Source organism: Bubalus kerabau, chromosome 1 (genome assembly GCF_029407905.1).
Source record: "Bubalus kerabau isolate K-KA32 ecotype Philippines breed swamp buffalo chromosome 1, PCC_UOA_SB_1v2, whole genome shotgun sequence".
Classification (NCBI taxonomy): Eukaryota; Metazoa; Chordata; class Mammalia; order Artiodactyla; family Bovidae; genus Bubalus; species Bubalus kerabau.
In genome coordinates, this window is record NC_073624.1 from 78,743,405 (window position 1) to 78,762,901 (window position 19,497).

Genomic DNA, 19,497 nt, shown 5'->3' on the forward strand with positions numbered 1-19,497 from the left:
ATTGAAGCTATTCTGAATGTTTTCATATATAGATGTTAAATATATATGCCTTCATCCCCTCATTTGCAATGTGTGACCTTCATACTCTCTTGCCTAGTCTGTTGTAGTAGCCTCTTAACTAATTGCCTCTAGTCTCTTGTCTCTAGTTAAAGTCCTTGGGAGTCATTTTTCTAATGACATCACAATTCATCTGTACTTTCTAAAATGTAAATCTGAGCACCTCTTCAGGATGAAACTCCAAGTAACATTTTCCGTGTTAAGTGAAGCTTTTAATTATCTGTCTCATATCTGCTTCTCCAGCTTGATATTCTGTTCTTTTTTTTTTTTTTTTTTGTTAGTTTCATTAGTGCCAAACTAATTCCTTGACTATGCTATATTATTTCCTTGCTTAGCTCATCTACAGACTCTTATTCAGCATTTAAAAATCTAACTTTTATTTTTACTTCTCCTTGAAACATTTCCTCCTCCTCCTCTCTAGGATTATCATTTAGTGGCCCATAATAGGCTATGCATCTTCTTTTTAGCCCATTTTCATATCTGTATTCTTAGAACTTAGTACCAGGATTTGCCCTGAGGAGTTGAAGCTGACAATCATCCTTCCATTCAACTGGAATAAAAATAATTGATAAAATTATTAATTATACTTATACTAAAATAATATAGGTATAAAATACATTTAATAACTATAAACCATTAAGATTTTTCTAGGCATTCATTGAGTTGATACATGGGAAATTCTTAGTTAACTGACACATAGTTAACTTTCAGTAAGTATTGGCGGCTGTTTTTGCTGTGATAATGCTGACTTCTGGAAAGAAGAAATAAGATATAATGAATACTATGAATCAGAAGCAAATTGTTTTGATCAACTTTTTAAATTGGAGATCAGCTTTATTACTTAAAACTGAGTGATAATAAGGCCACTCAAGCTGTTAGTAATTCACCCATAAAAATTGAATGCTATCATCCTTTTTACTCATTTGTAGTGATCTCTGACAAGTTTAGTTTATGAATTGGGATAACTGCACTTGAAATTGAGTTATTGAGTTACTTACTACTCACTTTCATGCATTGGAGAAGGAAATGGCAACCCACTCCAGTGTTCTTGCCTGGAGAATCCCAGGGATCGGGGAGCCTGGTGGGCTGCTGTCTATGGGGTCACACAAGAGTCGGACATGACTGAAGCGACTTAGCAGTAATGCTGAGAGTAGGGCTTCCTAGGTGGCGCTGGTGGTCAAGAATCCACCCGCCAATGTGGGGAGTCATGGGTTTGATCCCTGGGTTGAGAAGATCCCCTGGAGAAAGAAATGGAACCTGGTGGGCTACCGTCAGTCGGGGTTGCAGAGTCAGACTCGACTGAGCTACTGAACACACACACACAATACAGAGAGTACTACTGCTTAAAAATAGCAGTTTATTTTATTCGTATGAGAACTTTGAATGCAAAACAAATCTTAATGCTTCCATTTGAAAGAGCAAAAGATTTTTAGATCATTGTGATTGGCAGCTCATTACCAGATAAGTTACACATTTTATGGAAATTTCACATGCTTGAAAAAGGGACTACATTTAATCTTCAAATAATTTCCTTTTCAGGAGTGGCTGGAATTTAAACAGTGTTTTAATGTATCCCCCAGAATGAAAACATTGTACATAAAGGCAGTGCTCTGAGGTACTCTACTAAATGCTACTTGCATTTCTCTCTTAATTCTCAACCTGTGAGGAAGCAAACCAAGCTAGGTTTCCAGATGAGAGAAGATAGGCACACATTGGCCCAGTAATTTGATAGAAAAGGGAAAGTGTTAGTCGCTCAGTCATGCCCGACTCTTTGGGAACCCATGAACTGTAGCCCACCCGGCTCCTCTGTCTATGGGATTTTATAGGCAAGGATACTGTAGTGGTTTGGCATTTCTTTCTCCAGGGGATCTTCCTGATCTAGGGATCGGACCTGGGTTTCCTGCACAGCAGACAGGTTCTTTACTGACTGAACTACCAGGGTTCAAACCTGCCTCTCTTTGAGGTTTGGATCTTATGTTCCTAGTCTGTGCTCCAGTTTATGGAACATTTTCCACAAATGCTTTACTTTTACACCTTAGACATGCCTGAAAAGTCCTTCCAAGGGCTTTATCTTTCTCATTATTTCCTATTTCTTTGGGTTTTTTCTTTGGCTTTACTTTTTCTGGGAGTCTTTTCCTTCTGATTTATTTGGCCTTCTTGTGTGGTCTCTTAGTAGCCTTTGCTTATTCTGTGGCGTTTATCACACTGTGTCATTGCCTCTAATTGTCATTGTCTCCTACTATATTGATACTATTTGGGAGCAGAGATGATTTACCATCTTCTTTCCCCAGAGCCTGGCACATAGTAGACTCTCTGTGAAAACTCATTGAAAGAACAGTTGAATGTTTATAGGAAAAATAGAGTGGGTGTTGCAGGGATGTGAGATGAACTGGCTCAGTTGTGTATGACTCTTTGCGACCCCATGGACTGTAGCCTACCAGGCTCCTCCGTCCATGGAATTTTCCAGGCAAGAATACTGGAGTGGGCTGCATTTCCTTCTCCAGGGGATCGTCCCAACCCAGGGATTGAACCCGGGTCTCTGGCATTGCAGGCAGACACTTTACCGTCTGAGTCACCTAATGGATTTTAATTCAATTTAAGGAGAAACATTTTTACATGAACCGTCTAACAGTGGAAAGGGAAAGCAATTCTAGTGGTGATAAATGTGGTGTGGTTAAGAGCTAGGACTCTGTGAAGTCCCAAAAGCCAGAGATTTTAATCCTGGTTGCCCTAAGCTGCAGCTTCCTCAGCTATACATGTACTGGCACTATACCTGCTATTTAGTAAATGCTCAGTAAATAGATGGCATCATTGACTTGATGAGCATGAGTTTGAGCACCCTCTGGGAGTTGGTGATGGATAGGGAAGCCTGGGGTGCTGCAGCCCATGGGGTCGCAAAAAGTCGGACACGACTGAGCGACTGAACTGAACTGAGGGGAGAAACAGCTCTGAAATCCTGTGAGATTGGTTCTGGTAGTTGGATGACTTAGCTCCCCATACCGTCCTTCTCCCCTGGATTATTTTGAAGCAAATCTAAGGAATTTTATTTCTTCTGTTTTTCTGTAGTATCCCTAAAGGATAAGTTTTTTTCACATAACCATCATACCATTATTATCTCTAAAAACTGACAATAATTCATAATAATATCAGTAATATCCAGTGTTCAGGTTCCATTGATTTTTTTTCATAATGTTTTTATAGTTGGTTAATTCAGACAATTCAAAAAAGGTCCCCACATTATATTTCTTTATGTCTCAAGTCTCTTTATAAATTCCTCCCCACCCCCCCGCCTTTTTATTTATTGAAAAAAACCAGGTGATTTAACCAGTAGAGTTTCCCAAAGTCTGGGTTTTGCTGTTTTTGTACATATGGTGCTATTTTTAATATGTTTTTTTTACCCTCTGTTGGGCTTCCCAGGTGGCGCAGTGGTAAAGGTGTGCCAATGCAGGAGACACAGGAGACTCAGGTTTGATCCCTGGCTTGGGAAGATCCCTGGCGTAGGAAATGGCAGCCCACTCCAGTACTCTTGTCTGGAAAATTCTATGGACAGAAGAGCCTGGTGGACTGCAGTCCCTGGCGTTGCAGACAGTCGGACATGACTGAGCCCCCACACACTGTGCTCTATATTTCCTACAAACTGATAATCACCTAGAGAGTTAATTGAATTGAGGTCATTTTCTTTCTATTAGGGGAGGGGGTCAAGAATACTTCATGAATGGTGGTAGTGTTCTTCCCTTTTTTACCACATAATTCTCATAACTTATGATTTTCTCCCTTTTCGTGATATTAAGTCATCAGTGAGTTCAAGTACTGTCGTTTTGATCCATTAATTATAAAGTCCCCCAGATTTTGCCTTAGGGCTTTAATAGTTATTGATAATTGTTGTCTAGACTCATTGTTTCATTAAGAATACAAAGTTATTAAGCGGGAGTCTTTGAAAAGAAGGACTTTTCCTCATAAACTCTTAGTTCTCTGATATATCGGCAAGTCAGGATAAATACTGGATTCTTTATTTTACCAGTTTTCAAAATAGTGTTTTGGTTACATGGTACTGATCAAAAGGAGTCAGATTTATTATTGTTTGCTTTATTTTTAGTATAATCATGAAACCTTGAGCTTAAAACTGGGTTTTTTTGTTTGTTTGTTCTTAACAGAGATTGTCCTTTTTGATGTTCAGGTTGTCCCATCTCTGTTTAGTGGGAGTCCTTTTGATACCTCTCCAGTAGTCTTTGATAGCTTTTTTGCTTCCTGGTAAAACAAGATGTTCCAAGATCCTTTTGTATATTACTGCCCCGGGCCTGGGATCAGCCATTCCTCAGAGTTGCCACTGTTCTTTTTTTTGGTAGGATATGATACTGCTTTGGGCATAAGAGGTGTGCATTGCTCCTGAGTTGGTTATTGCTCTTATACCTTTTCAGCGGAAAAAGATAGGCATTTTTATAAATAGAAGAGATTTTCCTGGTATTTCTGATTCAAATTTAGGACTTCAGAGTTTTAAATTCCTTGATTTTGTATTTGTGTCTCTTTTCTCATATGCTGAAAATTTTAGTTCTGAATGATATTGTTTAATCTTATACAATAGTTTCAGAATAGCAGTATCAACATTACTAATACAATTACTGAAAATAGTGTATTGTTTTTTAAATTTCCTTTTGTTCTTAGAATATATGCCACTGGGGATATACAGTTTTATTACTGTGCTTTAAAGTCATTTGAAATAGTTCTTCTCAATCTTAAAAGTCATTTGAAATAGTTCTTCTCAATCTTATAAAGTACCAAATGGAGCTAGATTCATCTTCTATTTTTAAAGATTTAAAAAAAAATCTAATTTTGCCTTATGTACGGGGTTCCATGTTCAAATTCATATCTATAAAGTAGGGTAGATTTGGAAAAGTGTAGGTTTTACGCCTGTCTCCTCTTCCTGTTCTTGCCTTTTTCCTAAAGATAACTTTTTTAAAAATTAATTTTTGGTATATCCTTCTATTTCTAAAATATAAGTACATAGAAATATATATAATTATATACATATAAATTTGTACATTCCCCTTTCTTATATAAAAGGTAGCTTATTATATACTGTTTGTTTATCAATGTCAGTGTATTCTCAGGTTTCCTTCATAGCAGTATGTAGGTATTGCTCATTTATTTTTATAGCTATATAGTGCTTCCTGATGAGAATGTGCCTGTGTTGGTTCAGTCAGTCAGTCTTTTGCTAGTGCCGTTGGCCTTATGAATATATCTTTTCTTTTTTATTTTGCCCATTTATATTTGGGATAAAGCCCCGTCAAGTGGGCATGCTGGGTCATAGCTTCAATGACTGTCATTTTGTGGATATTGTCAAATTTTCCTCCATAGGGTTTGTGCCATTTTACATTTCCAGAAATGCAAATACTTTCCCACGATGATTCAGTGAACCTCTCAGGTATATAGAGGTGAATTAGGAGTATATGAGATCAAAGAAAAAGTATCATGGTTCCTGATAAAATGTCAGTGTTTAATGAAAACCTTATTTCTCGTGTTGAGTGAATTGATTGATAAACTATATTCTCTTGAATATGAAATATTCAGGTTTAGATGTTTGCTTTTGTGTTTGTGTGTGTATTATGAACAACAAATGAAAAATATTATTTTAGGGAAAGGTAATAAATTAAAATTGAACGTTAAATACTTTAAATTCCTTGTTGATATGATCTTCCTTTTGGCATAGTGAATATTTTGGGTAAAAAAAGCAAAGTTTAGTTTCATTTTAAGGACTGAAATTACTGTTTACTACAATAAAGAAAACATTCATTGGATTTGAAATTTGGTATTTGCAGATTTAATAGTTAGGGTTTTGATTGTCCATATACAGTTGTCCCTGAGTACCTGCCCACAGGGCATTGGTTTCAAGACTCACTCTCAGCCCAGATCAGAATTCCTGGATGCTCAAGTCCCTTATATAAAATGACACAGTATCAGCATGTATCCTATGCACATCCTCCCGTATACTTAAAATCATGGTTTATAATCCTATAGTAACTGCTGCTACTACTGCTGCTGCTGCTAAGTCGCTTCAGTCGTGTCCAACTCTGTGCGACCCCATAGATGGCAGCCCACCAGGCTCCTCTGTCCATGGGATTCTCCAGGCAAGAACACTGGAGTGGGTTGCCATTTCCTTCTCCAATGCATCGAAGTGAAAAGTGAAAGTGAAGTCGCTCAGTCGTGTCCGACTCTTCACGACCCCATGGACTGCAGCCCACCAGGCTCCTCTGTCCATGGGATTCTCCAGGCAAGAACACTGGAGTGGGTTGCCATTTCCTCCTCCAGTGCATGAAAGTGAAAAGTCAAAGTGAAGTCGCTCAGTCGTGTCCGACTCTTCACGACCCCATGGACTGCAGCCTACCAGGCTCCTCCGTCCATGGGATTTTCCAGGCAAGAGTACTGGAGTTGGATGCCATTGCCTTCTCCAATAGTAACTAATAGAGTGTAAATTTTGCGTAAATAGTTGCCAGTGTGTGGCAAATTCAAGTTTATTTTTTGGAACTTTCTGGAATTTTTATTCTGAATTTTTTCTACCTGAGGGTGTGGAATCCCTGGATATGGAGGGCTGACTGTATGTCTTTGAAGGCCTGATTACAGATTACATGTAGTAATCTGTAATTTTGAGAGTATATAAATATTTTGTCAATTCCCTTCCTTCCCAACTTTACTGTGGCCTTTGTTGTTCCCTGCTGCTGCTGCTAAGTCGCTTCAGTTGTGTCCGACTCAGTGTGACCCCATAGACGGCAGCCCACCGGGCTCCTCTGTCCCTGGGATTCTCCAGGCAAGAACACTGGAGTGGGTTGCCATTTCCTTCTCCAGTGCAGGAAAGTGAAAAGTGAAAGTGAAGTCACTCAGTCGTGTCGGACTCTTAGCGACCCCATGGACTGCAGCCTACCAGGCTCCTCCATCTGTGGGATTTTCCAGGCAAGAGTACTGGAGTGGGGTGCCATTGCCTTCTCCCTACTTGTCTTGTTTTTTTTAACACTTTTTAATTAAGAATATGAGAGAGTAAAATTTTTCAGTTTAATATATTTTTTTAAATTTTATAATGAAATTATGTGCTGTAGTAGTGCTGTGTTTGGGATTTTTTTCGAAGTTTGGGGAAGGTGTTAGTCATGATTATCAAAGTACTGTTGTAATAAAGAAACAATTGAGAAGAGAGATTGAGTTGACATAGAAAACCTTGATTTTCAGAATAACAAGTTCAGAGTTTATTCTTTAGACAGTGGGAAATCAATAACAGTTTATAAGATTTCTTTATATTTTTTAAGTGAAAAACTTGAGTGGTATACTTTTTAGTTTTCACATAAATTTTGTTTTGTAATTGTGTAGTTTATGAAATACTTTTTACTTATGGAAAAACTGAAGCATGCATATTACTGTTAATGGCTGACTGATAACATATTTATTGAGTTGTACTCTGTGCCAGATGCATAGTACATTACTAAATACTTTATGTGGGTTTTCTCCCTCAATCCTCACTGCAACCTGATGAAGGGAGTATTATTATCCCCATTCTCATCCCGTTAGAGGGAAAATTTAAGGCTTAGAGAAATGTAATGCATTATCCTGGGTTGGATCCTGGGCCAATTGAAAACATTGTTAGGATAATCAGTGAACTTTGATTGGGGCCTGTTGTTTAGATGGTAGTAGTGATCAGTGTTAATAACATCCTGATTTTGGTGATGTGTTACTTAGGATATATACACTGAGATGTTAAGGAGTAATGGGTATCATGCGTAAAATCTATTCTCAAATGGTTCTAAAATGTTAACAGTTTCATAATGTGGGTGAAATATATATATATCTCTGCAACTTTTTGTAAATCTGAAATTATTTCAAAATAAAAGAAGAGAAAACACTGAGTCATCCAGTCACATGTGACTTTCTTTGAAGCAGAACAGTTCATTGAACTTAGTCTCTCTTATTCCGAGTATGTGTATCTGTCTGTCTTTACTGCCTCTTCTTTTTTTAACCAAAGACACATATGATAGGAAAGTTAATATCAAGCAAATTTTTATTCATTCCTCATTGTTACTTATTAATTACTTACTGTAACAGTGTTATCCATCACTTTCAAGTTTATTTTGAATCAGATCTTTTGCCTTTTATAGTATTTATCCTCTGAGGTCACTTATTAAATTTTAAATGACTGGTTTTTTTCTGTTTAAGTTTATATTTTATAATGGACTGTTAAACACATTCTATAAATGTACGTCTTACTTTAATTTTAAATGTCACTATCTCAAAATAATTTTCTGCTTTTAAATGTAGGTTGTTCTATGATGAGGCTTTTGCTATGGCTAATGACCCCTTGGAAGGCTTCCATGAAGTGAACCTCGCTTCACCTACTTCTCCAGACCTTCTTGCTGTGTATGAACCGGGAACTCAAGAGCAGACTACCTCACCTAGTGTCATCTATCGGCCGCATCCTTCAGCTTTGTGCTCCACCCCGATCCAGGCTAATGCCTTAGATGTTTCTGACCTTCCTACACAACCTGTGTATTCCTCCCCCAGACGTTTAAATTGTGCGGAAATATCCAGTGGCAGGTAGGAGAGAATCAAGATGCTTGTTTTAGAGCATTGTATTAAACAAATGAATTTTGCTTGGTTAACTTATTTTAAGTTTTATTATTTTAGAAAATTTGAATAATATAAGGTTGTTTATGAAGAGCAATACATATTAATGATCAAGAGCAGAGGTCGCAGACTTTTTATGTAAAGGGCCAAATAGCAAATATTTCAGGCTTTGTGGGCTACACAGTCTCTGTTTGGACTGCTGGACGTGACTATTAAAGTGTGAAAGTAGTCATAAAAGTGAAGTCACTCAGTCGTGTCCGACTCTTTGCAACCCTGTGGACTATAGCCTGCCAGGCTTCTCCATCCATGGGATTCTCCAGGCAAGAATACTGGAGTGGGTTGCCATTTCCTTCTCTAAAAATAGTCATAAGCAGTATGTAAATGGATAAGCGCCAGTAAAACTTTGTATATGAACCTTGAATTTTGGATTTTATATAATTTTCTTGAGCCACAAAATATTATTATTTTGATTATTTTCAACCATTTGAAAATGTAAAAATCATTTTTGGCTTGTGGGCCTTCAGGGAACAGGTGGCAGGCTGGATTTATTCTACATTTAGTTTGCAGACCCCTGTTCTAGAGTATCACTATCCAATAGAACTTTCTGGCATGATGAAAATATTCTCTGTGCTATTTAAGATGATAGCCATTAGCCATATATGGCTATGAAGGATTTGAGATGTTGTTGCTTTGGCTCTGGACATACTATTAATTAGTTCTAGTGGTGAACAAATTGGATAATGCAGTTATAGGCATGTGTGTTTATGCCAGTTAATACTTGAGCACATGCTGATGTTTGTTTGAACTCTCCTTTACAGCATCCGTGGTACAGATCCAGCACCTTGTTCTACCTCTGGAGTCGCAGCTGGGTTACTTAAATTAACTACAAGAAAGGACAACTGTAGTGCAGAGAGGGAGTTTTTACAGGGTGCTACTCTAACAGAAGCCTGTGATGGCAGTGATGATATTTTTGGGTTGAGCACTGATAGTCTGTCCCGCTTGCGAAGCCCATCTGTTTTGGAAGTTAGAGAAAAGGGCTATGAAAGATTAAAAGAAGAACTTGCAAAAGCTCAGAGGGTAAGCAAAAATATATTGTATTTTTCTGTATGTTACATTCAAAATGAATATTTGTCCATGGGGGCAACTCAAGTGAAATCATTATAGTTCTACACTTTTATTTTGCATATGCGAAGTCTCAGTTGCTGTTGGGCAGCATTTAGGAATCTTTGAATTGGTCTCAATAGTAAAGAAGCTCATCCAAGAATACGAACGGAAGAAAAGAGACTCGAATTCTTTTTTTTCCCTTTCCTTCTCTTGCATTTTCTGTAGTGCAGATTTGGGGAGTTACGTTCCGTGTGTGGATTTTTTTCCTCTCTACACGTGGTTGATTTTGTGATTATTTACTTTAAGCCATTAGGTCCAAATCATTATATTTTGAGGAATAGTTTTAGTAATAATGCTGTGCTATTCAGCTGAATTTGAATGTTTTCTGTATCTTAACTTGGAGATTTGTCTTTTTTCATAATTTGTTCTATTTCTCACATGCTCATCTTTTAAATTTCTGATATTCCCAAATTTGTGACTAAATTTCTTTCTTTTTCTGAGTCTGTAATTAAACTTTAAAGGGACATAAGTATTTATACGTTAGAGAAAAGGAAAAGTTTCAAATCAACAATCTAGTCTCCCACTTCAAAAAACTAGAAAAAGATGAGCGAAATAAAACCAGAAGCAGGCAGAAGGAAGAAAATAATAAAAAGCAGAAACAATGAAATTGGTAACATGAAAAGTAGAGAAAATGAACAAAACAAAGTGCTGGTTCTTTAAAAAGATCAGTAAAGTTGACAAGCCTCTAACAAGACCGAAAAAAACAAGAATAGAAGACACAATAGCAGGAATGAAATAGGGGATATCACTACAGACCCTGCAGACATTAAAAGTATAGTAAAAGAATAATACAAACAGCTCTATGTATATAAATTTCACACTAAGGTGAAATGGACCAATTCACATTCAGAAAGTTGAGAAGATAGGGAAATCATTCTATAACATAATTTCCACATATTATGACATTTTACAAATATATATTCCCATTTTCTCCCCCAACAGACTTGTTTCTCAGGAGTATAACACTGATTTGGTATCCCTGGTGCCTAGATAATAAGGTACAATGCCTGGTGTGTATATGTTTCTATAAATGCTTCAATGGATGGCTGATGGTTAAACAGCCATAAAGAGATGTTAAAACATTTTTGGTTGAATATATCAGAAAGAAAAATCAATATTCTTTTAAACTTTTCCCCAAAGGTAGGGGGTGTGGTGAGATGTAGTTATATTAGGCCTATGTCATCTGGCTCAGACTCTTTTGTCTTAGCACAGAATATTAAGTGAAGTCACAATTTATATAGAAGTGAACTATTGGACATACATATCCATGTTTGAGAATACATTGTGGTTACTTATTCATCAGGATATATTGCTAATTTCTTAGCTCAGGTTGAAAATTTGTTTTGAAATTTTTAGTTTGTTGTATTTAGAAGTACTGTTGACATAATTGAAATGATAATGATGTGTGAACACATGCAAATGGTGAATTCTGTTATGAAGAATACAAGATAGTATTGATACTTACTTAGAGCTTAAAACTTGTAAAGGACTGTTGAATATGAAAATATTTCCTGGATTATAGCAACATGTGAATCAAAATTATGTCAGTAGTCATTCTTTTCATTTTGCTGATTATTTTAAGAGTGGCTAGACAGTTCCCATTTTTCCATCCTTTTACTTTTAACCAATTTTTGTCTCCCTCTTTAAAGTGGGTTTTCTTGTAGGCAGCACGTCATTAGATCTTTTTTTTAATCCGTTCTAATAATCTCTTGCCTTTTAATTGGTGTGCTTATGTTAGACTATTTACATTTAATGTGATATAGTTTGGTTTAAATCTGCCAACTTACTGTTTGTTTTCTGTTTGTCTCTTATGTTTCTTTCACCCCTTTCCCTTTTATGCCTTTTGGATTAATTCTATATATTTTTGTGATTTCATCTTTGCTCTGTTGGTTTATCAGTTATATGTCGTCTTTCTGCTAATTTCATGATTGCTTTAGGCTTTATTATATGCATCTTTAACCAGTCTCTACTTTCTAGTGATATTATACTACTTCATATATAAGAACGTACAAAAATATAGTTGACCCTTGGACAATGTGGACTTAGGGGCACTGACCCCTGTGGTTGAAAATCTGCATATGAATTTCCAGTCAGCCCTTTGTATATATAGTTCCACACCCTTGGAGTCAATCAGTCATGGATTGTGTGGTACTGTAGGATGTATTTATTGAAAAAAAAATCCACATATAAATGGACATGTGCAGTTCAAACCCATGTTCAGAGGTCAAGTGTACTTGTATTTCCCCCTTTCAATTTTTATGCTATGATTACCATATATTTTACTTCTTCATATATTTTAAATTTCAGGATACATTTAGCTTATTTTTTCATTAAACAACTGGTTATTTTTAAAGGGATTTAAAATCCATATGCATGCTATGCATGCTAAGTCACTTTAGTTTTGTCTGACTCTCTGCGACCCTATGAACTGAAGCCCACCAGGCTCGTCTGTCCATGAGATTCTCCAAGCAAGAATACTGGAGTGGGTTGCCGTGCCTTTCTCCAGGGCATCTTCCCAACTCAGGGATCGAGCCTGTGTCTCTCTTGTCTACCTGCATTTGCAGGTGGACTAGTGCCACCTGGGAAGTCCGTTTCAATTGTCAGAATCCTTATATTTACCCATGTAGTTACCATTTCTAGTGCTTTTCATTCCTTTATGTGGATCCAGATTTACATCTCATAACATTTTCCTTCTACTTGAAGGGGATCCTTTAAGATTTTTTGTTGTATGCTGCTGATAAATTTTTTTTAAGCTATTGTATATCTTGAAAGATCTTTTTTCATCTTTGTTTTTGAATGTATTTTCACCAGCTAAAGCATTTCAGGTTGATAATTTTTTTCTATCAGTATCATTATTTTGAAGGTGTTGCTCCATTTTGGTCTAGCTTGCACTGTTTCTCATGAAAAGTCAACTGTTATCCTTACTTTTGTTTCTCTCCCCTGTGATGTGATAGTTCTCTCAATCATTGCCTGCAAATGATTTGATTATGGTGTGCCCTGTTGTAGTCCTCTTCAGGTTTCTTGAGCTTGGAATTTGTTGATCTTCTTAAGTGCGTAGGTTGCTTTTTTTTTTCCATAGAAATTGGGAAATTTGGCCATTACTTCTTCAAAAGCATTTACATACCTCCTCTATCTCTCCTCTCCTTTGGGTCTCCTGTTATATGCACATTAAGTTCAGTTCAGTAGCTCAGTCGTGTCTGACTCTTGCGACCCCATGAATCGCAGCACGCCAGGCCTTCCTGTCCATCAACAACTCCTGGAGTTCACCCAAACTCATGTCCATCAAGTCGGTGATGCCATCCAGCCATCTCATCCTCTGTTGTCCCCTTTTCCTCCTGCCCCCAGTCCCTCCCAGCATCAGAGTCTTTTCCAATGAGTCAGCTCTTCGCATGAGGTGGCCAAAGTATTGGCATTTAGCTTCAGCATCAGTCCTTCCAATGAACACCCAGGACTGGTCTCCTTTAGGATGGACTGGTTGGATCTCCTTGCAGTCCAAGGGACTCTCAAGAGTCTTCTCCAACACCACAGTTCAAAAGCATCAATTCTTTGGCACTCAGCTTTCTTCACAGTCCAACTCTCACATCCATACATGACCACTGGAAAAACCATAGCCTTGACTAGATGGACCTTTGTTGGCAAAGTAATGTCTCTGCTTTTGAATATGCTATCTAGGTTGGTCATAACTTTCCTTCCAAGAAGTAAGCATCTTTTAATTTCACGGCTGCAGTGACCATCTGCAGTGATTTCAGAGCCCCAAAAAATAAAGTCTGCCACTGTTTCCACTATTTCCCCGTCTATTTCCCATGAAGTGATGGGACTGGATGCCATGATCTTCGTTTTCTGAATATTGAGCTTTAAGCCAACGTTTTCACTCTCCTCTTTCACTTTCATCAAGAGGCTTATTAGTTCCTCTTCACTTTCTGCCATAAGGGTGGTGTCATCTGCATATCTGAGGTTATTGATATTTCTCCTGGCAGTCTTGATTCCAGCTTGTGCTTCTTCCAGCCCAATGTTTCTCATGATGTACTCTGCATATGAGTTAAATAAGCAGGGTGACAATATACAGCCTTGACGTACTCCTGTTGGTATTTGGAACTAGTCTGTTGTTCCATGTCCAGTTTTAACTATTGGTTCCTGACCTGCATATAGGTTTCTCAAGAGGCAGGTCAGGTGGTCTGGTATTCTCATGTCTTTCAGAATTTTCCACAGTTTATTGTGATCCACACAGTCAAAGGCTTTGGCATAGTCAATAAAGCAGACATAGATGTTTTTCTGGAACTCTCTTGGTTTTTCTATGATCCAGCGGATGTTGGCAATTTGATCTCTGGTGCCTCTACCTTTTCTAAAACCAGCTTGAACATCTGGAAGTTCACGGTTCACATATTACTGAAGCCTGGCTTGGAGAATTATAAGCATTACTTTACTAGCATGTGAGATTAATGCAATTGTGCGGTAGTTTGAGCATTCTTTGGGATTGGAATGCAAACTGACCTTTTCCAGTCCTGTGGCCACTGCTGAGTTTTCCAAATTTGCTGGCATATTGAGTGCAGCACTTTCACAGCATCATCTTTCAGGATTTGGAATAGCTCAACTGGAATTCCATTTCCTCCACTAGCTTTGTTCGTAGCGATGCTTTCTAAGGCCCACTTGACTTCACATTCCAGGATGTCTGGCTCTAGGTGAGTGATGACACCAACATGATTGTCTTGGTCGTGAAGATCTTTTTTGTACAGTTCTTCTGTGTATTCTTGCTACCTCTTCTTAATATCTTCTGCCTCTGTTAGGTCCATACCATTTCTGTCCTTTATCAAGCCCATCTTTGCATGAAATGTTCCCTTGGTATCTCTCATTTTCTTTTTTTTTATTTTAATTTAATTTTATTTTATTTTTAAACCTGAAACACTGTATTAGTTTTGCCAAACATCAAAACGAATCCGCCACAGGTATACATGTGTTCCCCATCCTGAACCCTCCTCCCTCCTCCCTCCCCACACCATCCCTCTGGGTCGTCCCAGTGCACCAGCCCCAAGCATCCAGTATCATGCATCGAACCTGGACTGGCAACTCGTTTCATACATGATATTACACATGTTTCAATGCCATTCTCCCAAATCTTCCCACCCTCTCCCTCTCCAACAGAGTCCATAAGACTGTTCTATACATCAGTGTCTCTCATTTTCTTGAAGAGATCTCTAGTCTTTGCCATTCTGTTGTTTTCCTCTATTTCTTTGCATTGATCGCTGAAGAAGGCTTTCTTATCTCTTCTTGCTATTCTTTGGAACTCTGCATTCAGATTTTTTCCTTTTCTCCTTTGCTTTTCGTTTCTCTTCTTTTCACAGCTATCAGTAAGGCCTCCCCAGACAGCCATTTTGCTTTTTTGCATTTCTTTTCCATGGGGATGGTCTTGATCCCTGTCTCCTGTACAATGTCATGAATCTCCATTGATAGTTCATCAGGCACTCTGTCTATCAGATCTAGGCCCTTAAATCTATTTCTCACTTCCACTGTATAATCATAAGGGATTTGATTTAGGTCATATCTGAATGGTCTAGTGGTTTTCCCCACTTTCTTCAATTTAAGTCTGAATTTGTCAATAATGAGTTCATGATCTGAGCCACAGTCAGCTCCTGCTCTTGTTTTTGCTGACTGTCTAGAGGTTCTCCATCTTTGGCTGCAAAGAATATAATCAATCTGATTTTGGTGTTGACCATCTGGTGATGTCCATGTGTAGAGTCTTCTCTTGTGTTGTTGGAAGAGGGTGTTTGCTATGACCAGTGTGTTCTCTTGGCAAAACTCTATTAGCCTTTGCCCTGCTTCATTCTGTATTCCGAGGCCAAATTTGCCTGTTACTCCAGGTGTTTCTTGACTTCCTACTTTTGCATTCCAGTGTCCTATGATGAAAAGGACATCTTTTTGGGGTGTTAGTTCTAAAAGGTCTTGTAGGTCTTCATAGAACCGTTCAGCTTCAGCTTCTTCAGCGTTACTGGTTGGGGCATAGACTTGGATTTCTGTGATATTGAACAGTTTGCCTTGGAAACAAACAGAAATCGTTCTGTCCTTTTTTGAGATTGCATCCAAGTACTGCATTTTGGACTGTTTTGTTGACCATGATGGCTCCTCCATTTCTTCTGAGGGATTTCTGCCCGCAGTAGTAGATATAATGGTCATCTGAGTTAAATTCACCCATCCAGTCCATTTTAGTTCGCTGATTGCTAGAATGTCAACGTTCACTCTTGCCATCTCCTGTTTGACCACTTCCAATTTGCCTTAATTTATGCACCTAACATTCCAGGTTCCTATGCTATATTGCTCTTTATAGCATCGGATCTTGCTTCTATCACCAGTCACATCCACAGCTGGGTATTGTTTTTGCTTTGGCTCCATCCCTTCATTCTTTCTGGGAGTTATTTCTCCACTGATCTCCAGTAGCATATTGGGCAGCTACCGACCTGGGGAGTTCCTCTTTCAGTATCCTATCAGTTTGCCTTTCATACATGCACATTAGACTGCTTAAAGTTGTCCCATAACTCACTGGTGCTGTATTCATTCATTTTTTTAATCTTTTTTTTTTTCTCTCTGTATAATTGTGGATGATTTCTATTGCTGTGTCTTCAGTATCACTATTTTTTTTCTCACCTGTAGTATCTAATATGTTAATTCTATACAGTATATTATTATTATTATTATTATTTTTATCACAGACGTGATAGTCTTCATCACTGAAAGTTTGATTGGGTCTTTTAAGTATTTTACTTAATGTGCTTTGTCTTAGCTTCTTAAACATATGAAATAGTTTAATAACATGTAATCCATATCTACTAATGCTTTTATCTCTTCAGGTGATAAGCTGGAACAACTGATAGGCTTCGCTTTATTATTTCCCATTTCTGGAGGATCACTTTTTTTTGCCTGCATCCAGTGTCTTAAATATCATTTCATATGTTTTTTCCAGTTTTTTAGTTGTGTCATTCAGGGTGGTTCATATGATCCCAGTTATTCTATCTTGATTGAGAGTGAAAGTTTTGTTTGTTTGTTTGTCTTGATTGCTCTGCCCCATCCCAGTTAACCCCAACGTGGATGTCTACACTTACACTTCAGTAATTTTGAGCTTCACAAGGATTGGAATTACATGTGTTTTTGCTTATATCTTGAGCACATAAAAGGTTCTCAACACATTCTGTTGATTAAATGAATATATGCATGCATTACACTGTTGTGTAAGTAGACACATACAGAATATATTAGTTAGGGATGCAGAAGGAAATGGCAACCCACTCCAGTGTTCTTGCCTGGAGAATCCCAGGGATGGGGGAGCCTGGTGGGCTCCTGTCTATGGGGTTGCACAGAGTTGGACACAACTAAAGTGACTTAGCAGTAGCAGCAGCAGCTCCTTGTGAGGTACCTCTAAATTTTAGTGACTTAACATGGTAGAAGTTCATTTTTATTCACTTAACACTTTTAAGCAGATGTTCATAGTTCATAGGCAGTTCTTTGTAAAATAATTCAGGAATCTGTGTTTCTTCTATCTTGGATCTTTGTGATCTTTTAGGGTTTTATTATCTGTATCTAACCAGTGAGATGAAGGGTAAAGAAAAGTTGCACACCTGCTTCTAAAAAACTTCAACTTAGAATTGATACACGTAACTTTTACTCTTATTTCTTTGGTGTGAGCCAGTTTCATGCTGACACTTAAATGTGTGATGGACTGGCAAATGTAGTCATTGGTGGGGCAACAGCTTACCAGCACAAACCCGTACTGTACACAGGGAGGCCAAATGTGTGGTGGTTGAGTTTCAAGTGCAGAGATGCGCTTGAGATAGTGATGTAGTCCTTCACTTCTTGTGATGTAGGCCAGTCTTGTCTTCTGGCCTTCTACAGATCATTGCTGAAGAACAGCTCTTGCTGGAATCCTGAGGCAGAAGTTGGGTTTTAGTACATGTTTTTTAAAACTTAGATTCCTGGAGTGGACCCCAGATTCTGTTGAAAAAGAATTATTGTATTGAGGCTGGAGGATATGCGTGTTCAATAAACTATCCTATTGATTCTTTTTTTTTTTTTCCTTTTTCAGTTGAAGTATAGTTGATTCACAGTGTTGTATTAGTTTCTGGTATACATAGTCTTTCTTTGATTCTTATATTCACTAAGGTGTGAGGCCTACTGGTATAAGGTGTTACTTTCAACTTTTAATTTTTCTTCCTTAAAAGAAAATGAAAATGACTTAGAAAATAAAATCCAGTGGAATATTATAGCTTGCAGTCAGAGAAAGTCATTCGAAACACATACTTCTACAAATCCATGTTTGGCACGGCCCTACTAACTGTGACCAGGGTTGTTTATAAGCATTTGCTGTGTTCTTTAATGAACAAACATTTCTTGATTAACCAGTGTACTTAAAAGTTTATTAGGCCCTGTAGAGGGAAAAATAAATTAGACTTTACTAGTAAAGATGTTTACTAGTTGGGGGAAAAAGACATGTATATGTGGTAATGTTTCATTGATTCTGAATTGTATGTTTTCCCTCATTTTAACATCTGTGAAATCAATATAGTTTTATAATTGCTCCCAGCTAGGCAACAGTCATGACAATTGTCATTGTCTGCTTGTGCGTGAACTTGCTTATAGCTGTTCATGTTGTTATTAAATCAGTGGAGTTTATGCGAGTTGAGGGCTGTATTTGTTACTGTGAATTACTGGGTTAAAAATCTTAAAAGGATCTCACTATGATATGACATCAAAACAAAGAGAAAGGTACAAAAGAGAATGACATATGATAAAAATTTGTGTCTCCATCAGTTTAAAAGACTTCTTCCTGTAAAATACAAAATGAAAATTCTAAATGAAAAAAAAAAAAAAAAAACCTCATCAGATTATAGTTTCATTGCCAGCATTTTTTCTCTATGTATAAAATGTTTATCTTAAAAACAGCATTAAATTTGATGGCGTATACTTACAGAGTCCTGATTTTCTGTTTTAAATGTCTCTTAAGTTTATTTTCTCTAATACTGCTACTCTAAGTTTGTGTCTGTTGCCTAAAATATTGCAGTAATTAACTGTTTTCCCTGTTTTAATTTTTTTTTTTTTTTAATCTAGCACACTGTTCAAGTTACTGTTTGGAATTGCAATCTGTCACTCTCCTGTTTAAAATCCTTCAATGACTTCCCATCGCCCTTGAGATGATATTCTCTTTTCTTTAAAGTTCCACTTTCTTAGCCAAGGTTTTTCAGGACTCACCATAAACCTAATTTTCTGACATTATTTAACTATGGCATCCACCTTTCCCTGTCTTTAGCTACTATAGCTTACGCTGTTTTAGTCTTTACATTTGGCAAGCTCCTACTTTTTCTAGTATGTGCATATCACTATGATAGTCCTTATCAGGACTTTTCCTTGTGAATCTGTTCCTTGTGAATCCGTTTAAATATTTGTTTCCTGTTTCCTTTTCCTTGTGAATCTATTTAAATATTTGCCACTGTTAGTACGCTATGGCTTTGTGAAAAGCATGAAGCAGGCCTCCTTCCTTTTCTCTTTCCAGATCCTTGATGAATACGTAATGAATTGTTAACACAAAATTAGTGTTTGTTGAAGGAGTTAATTTCATATAGCTGTATTACAGTATAAGGTACTGATAATGAAAAGTACAAGTGACATTTTAAAAAGTATTCACATGAAATACAA

At 37.4% G+C, this 19,497-nt stretch overlaps 1 protein-coding gene across 4 annotated transcripts in view; it reads left to right on the top strand.

Annotated features, from left to right (window-relative positions):
* The window catches only part of RAB3IP (RAB3A interacting protein), a 56,117-nt gene that overhangs the window by 8,542 nt on the left and 28,078 nt on the right, over positions 1–19,497 (top strand). For all 4 annotated transcript variants that reach the window (XM_055580379.1, XM_055580378.1, XM_055580374.1 and 1 more), the window contains exons 2-3: positions 8,353–8,628; positions 9,477–9,735. In XM_055580379.1, coding sequence (XP_055436354.1) covers positions 8,378–8,628; positions 9,477–9,735 — 510 coding nt within the window. In that variant the 5' untranslated portion in view covers positions 8,353–8,377. The remainder of the gene's footprint in view (positions 1–8,352; positions 8,629–9,476; positions 9,736–19,497) is intronic.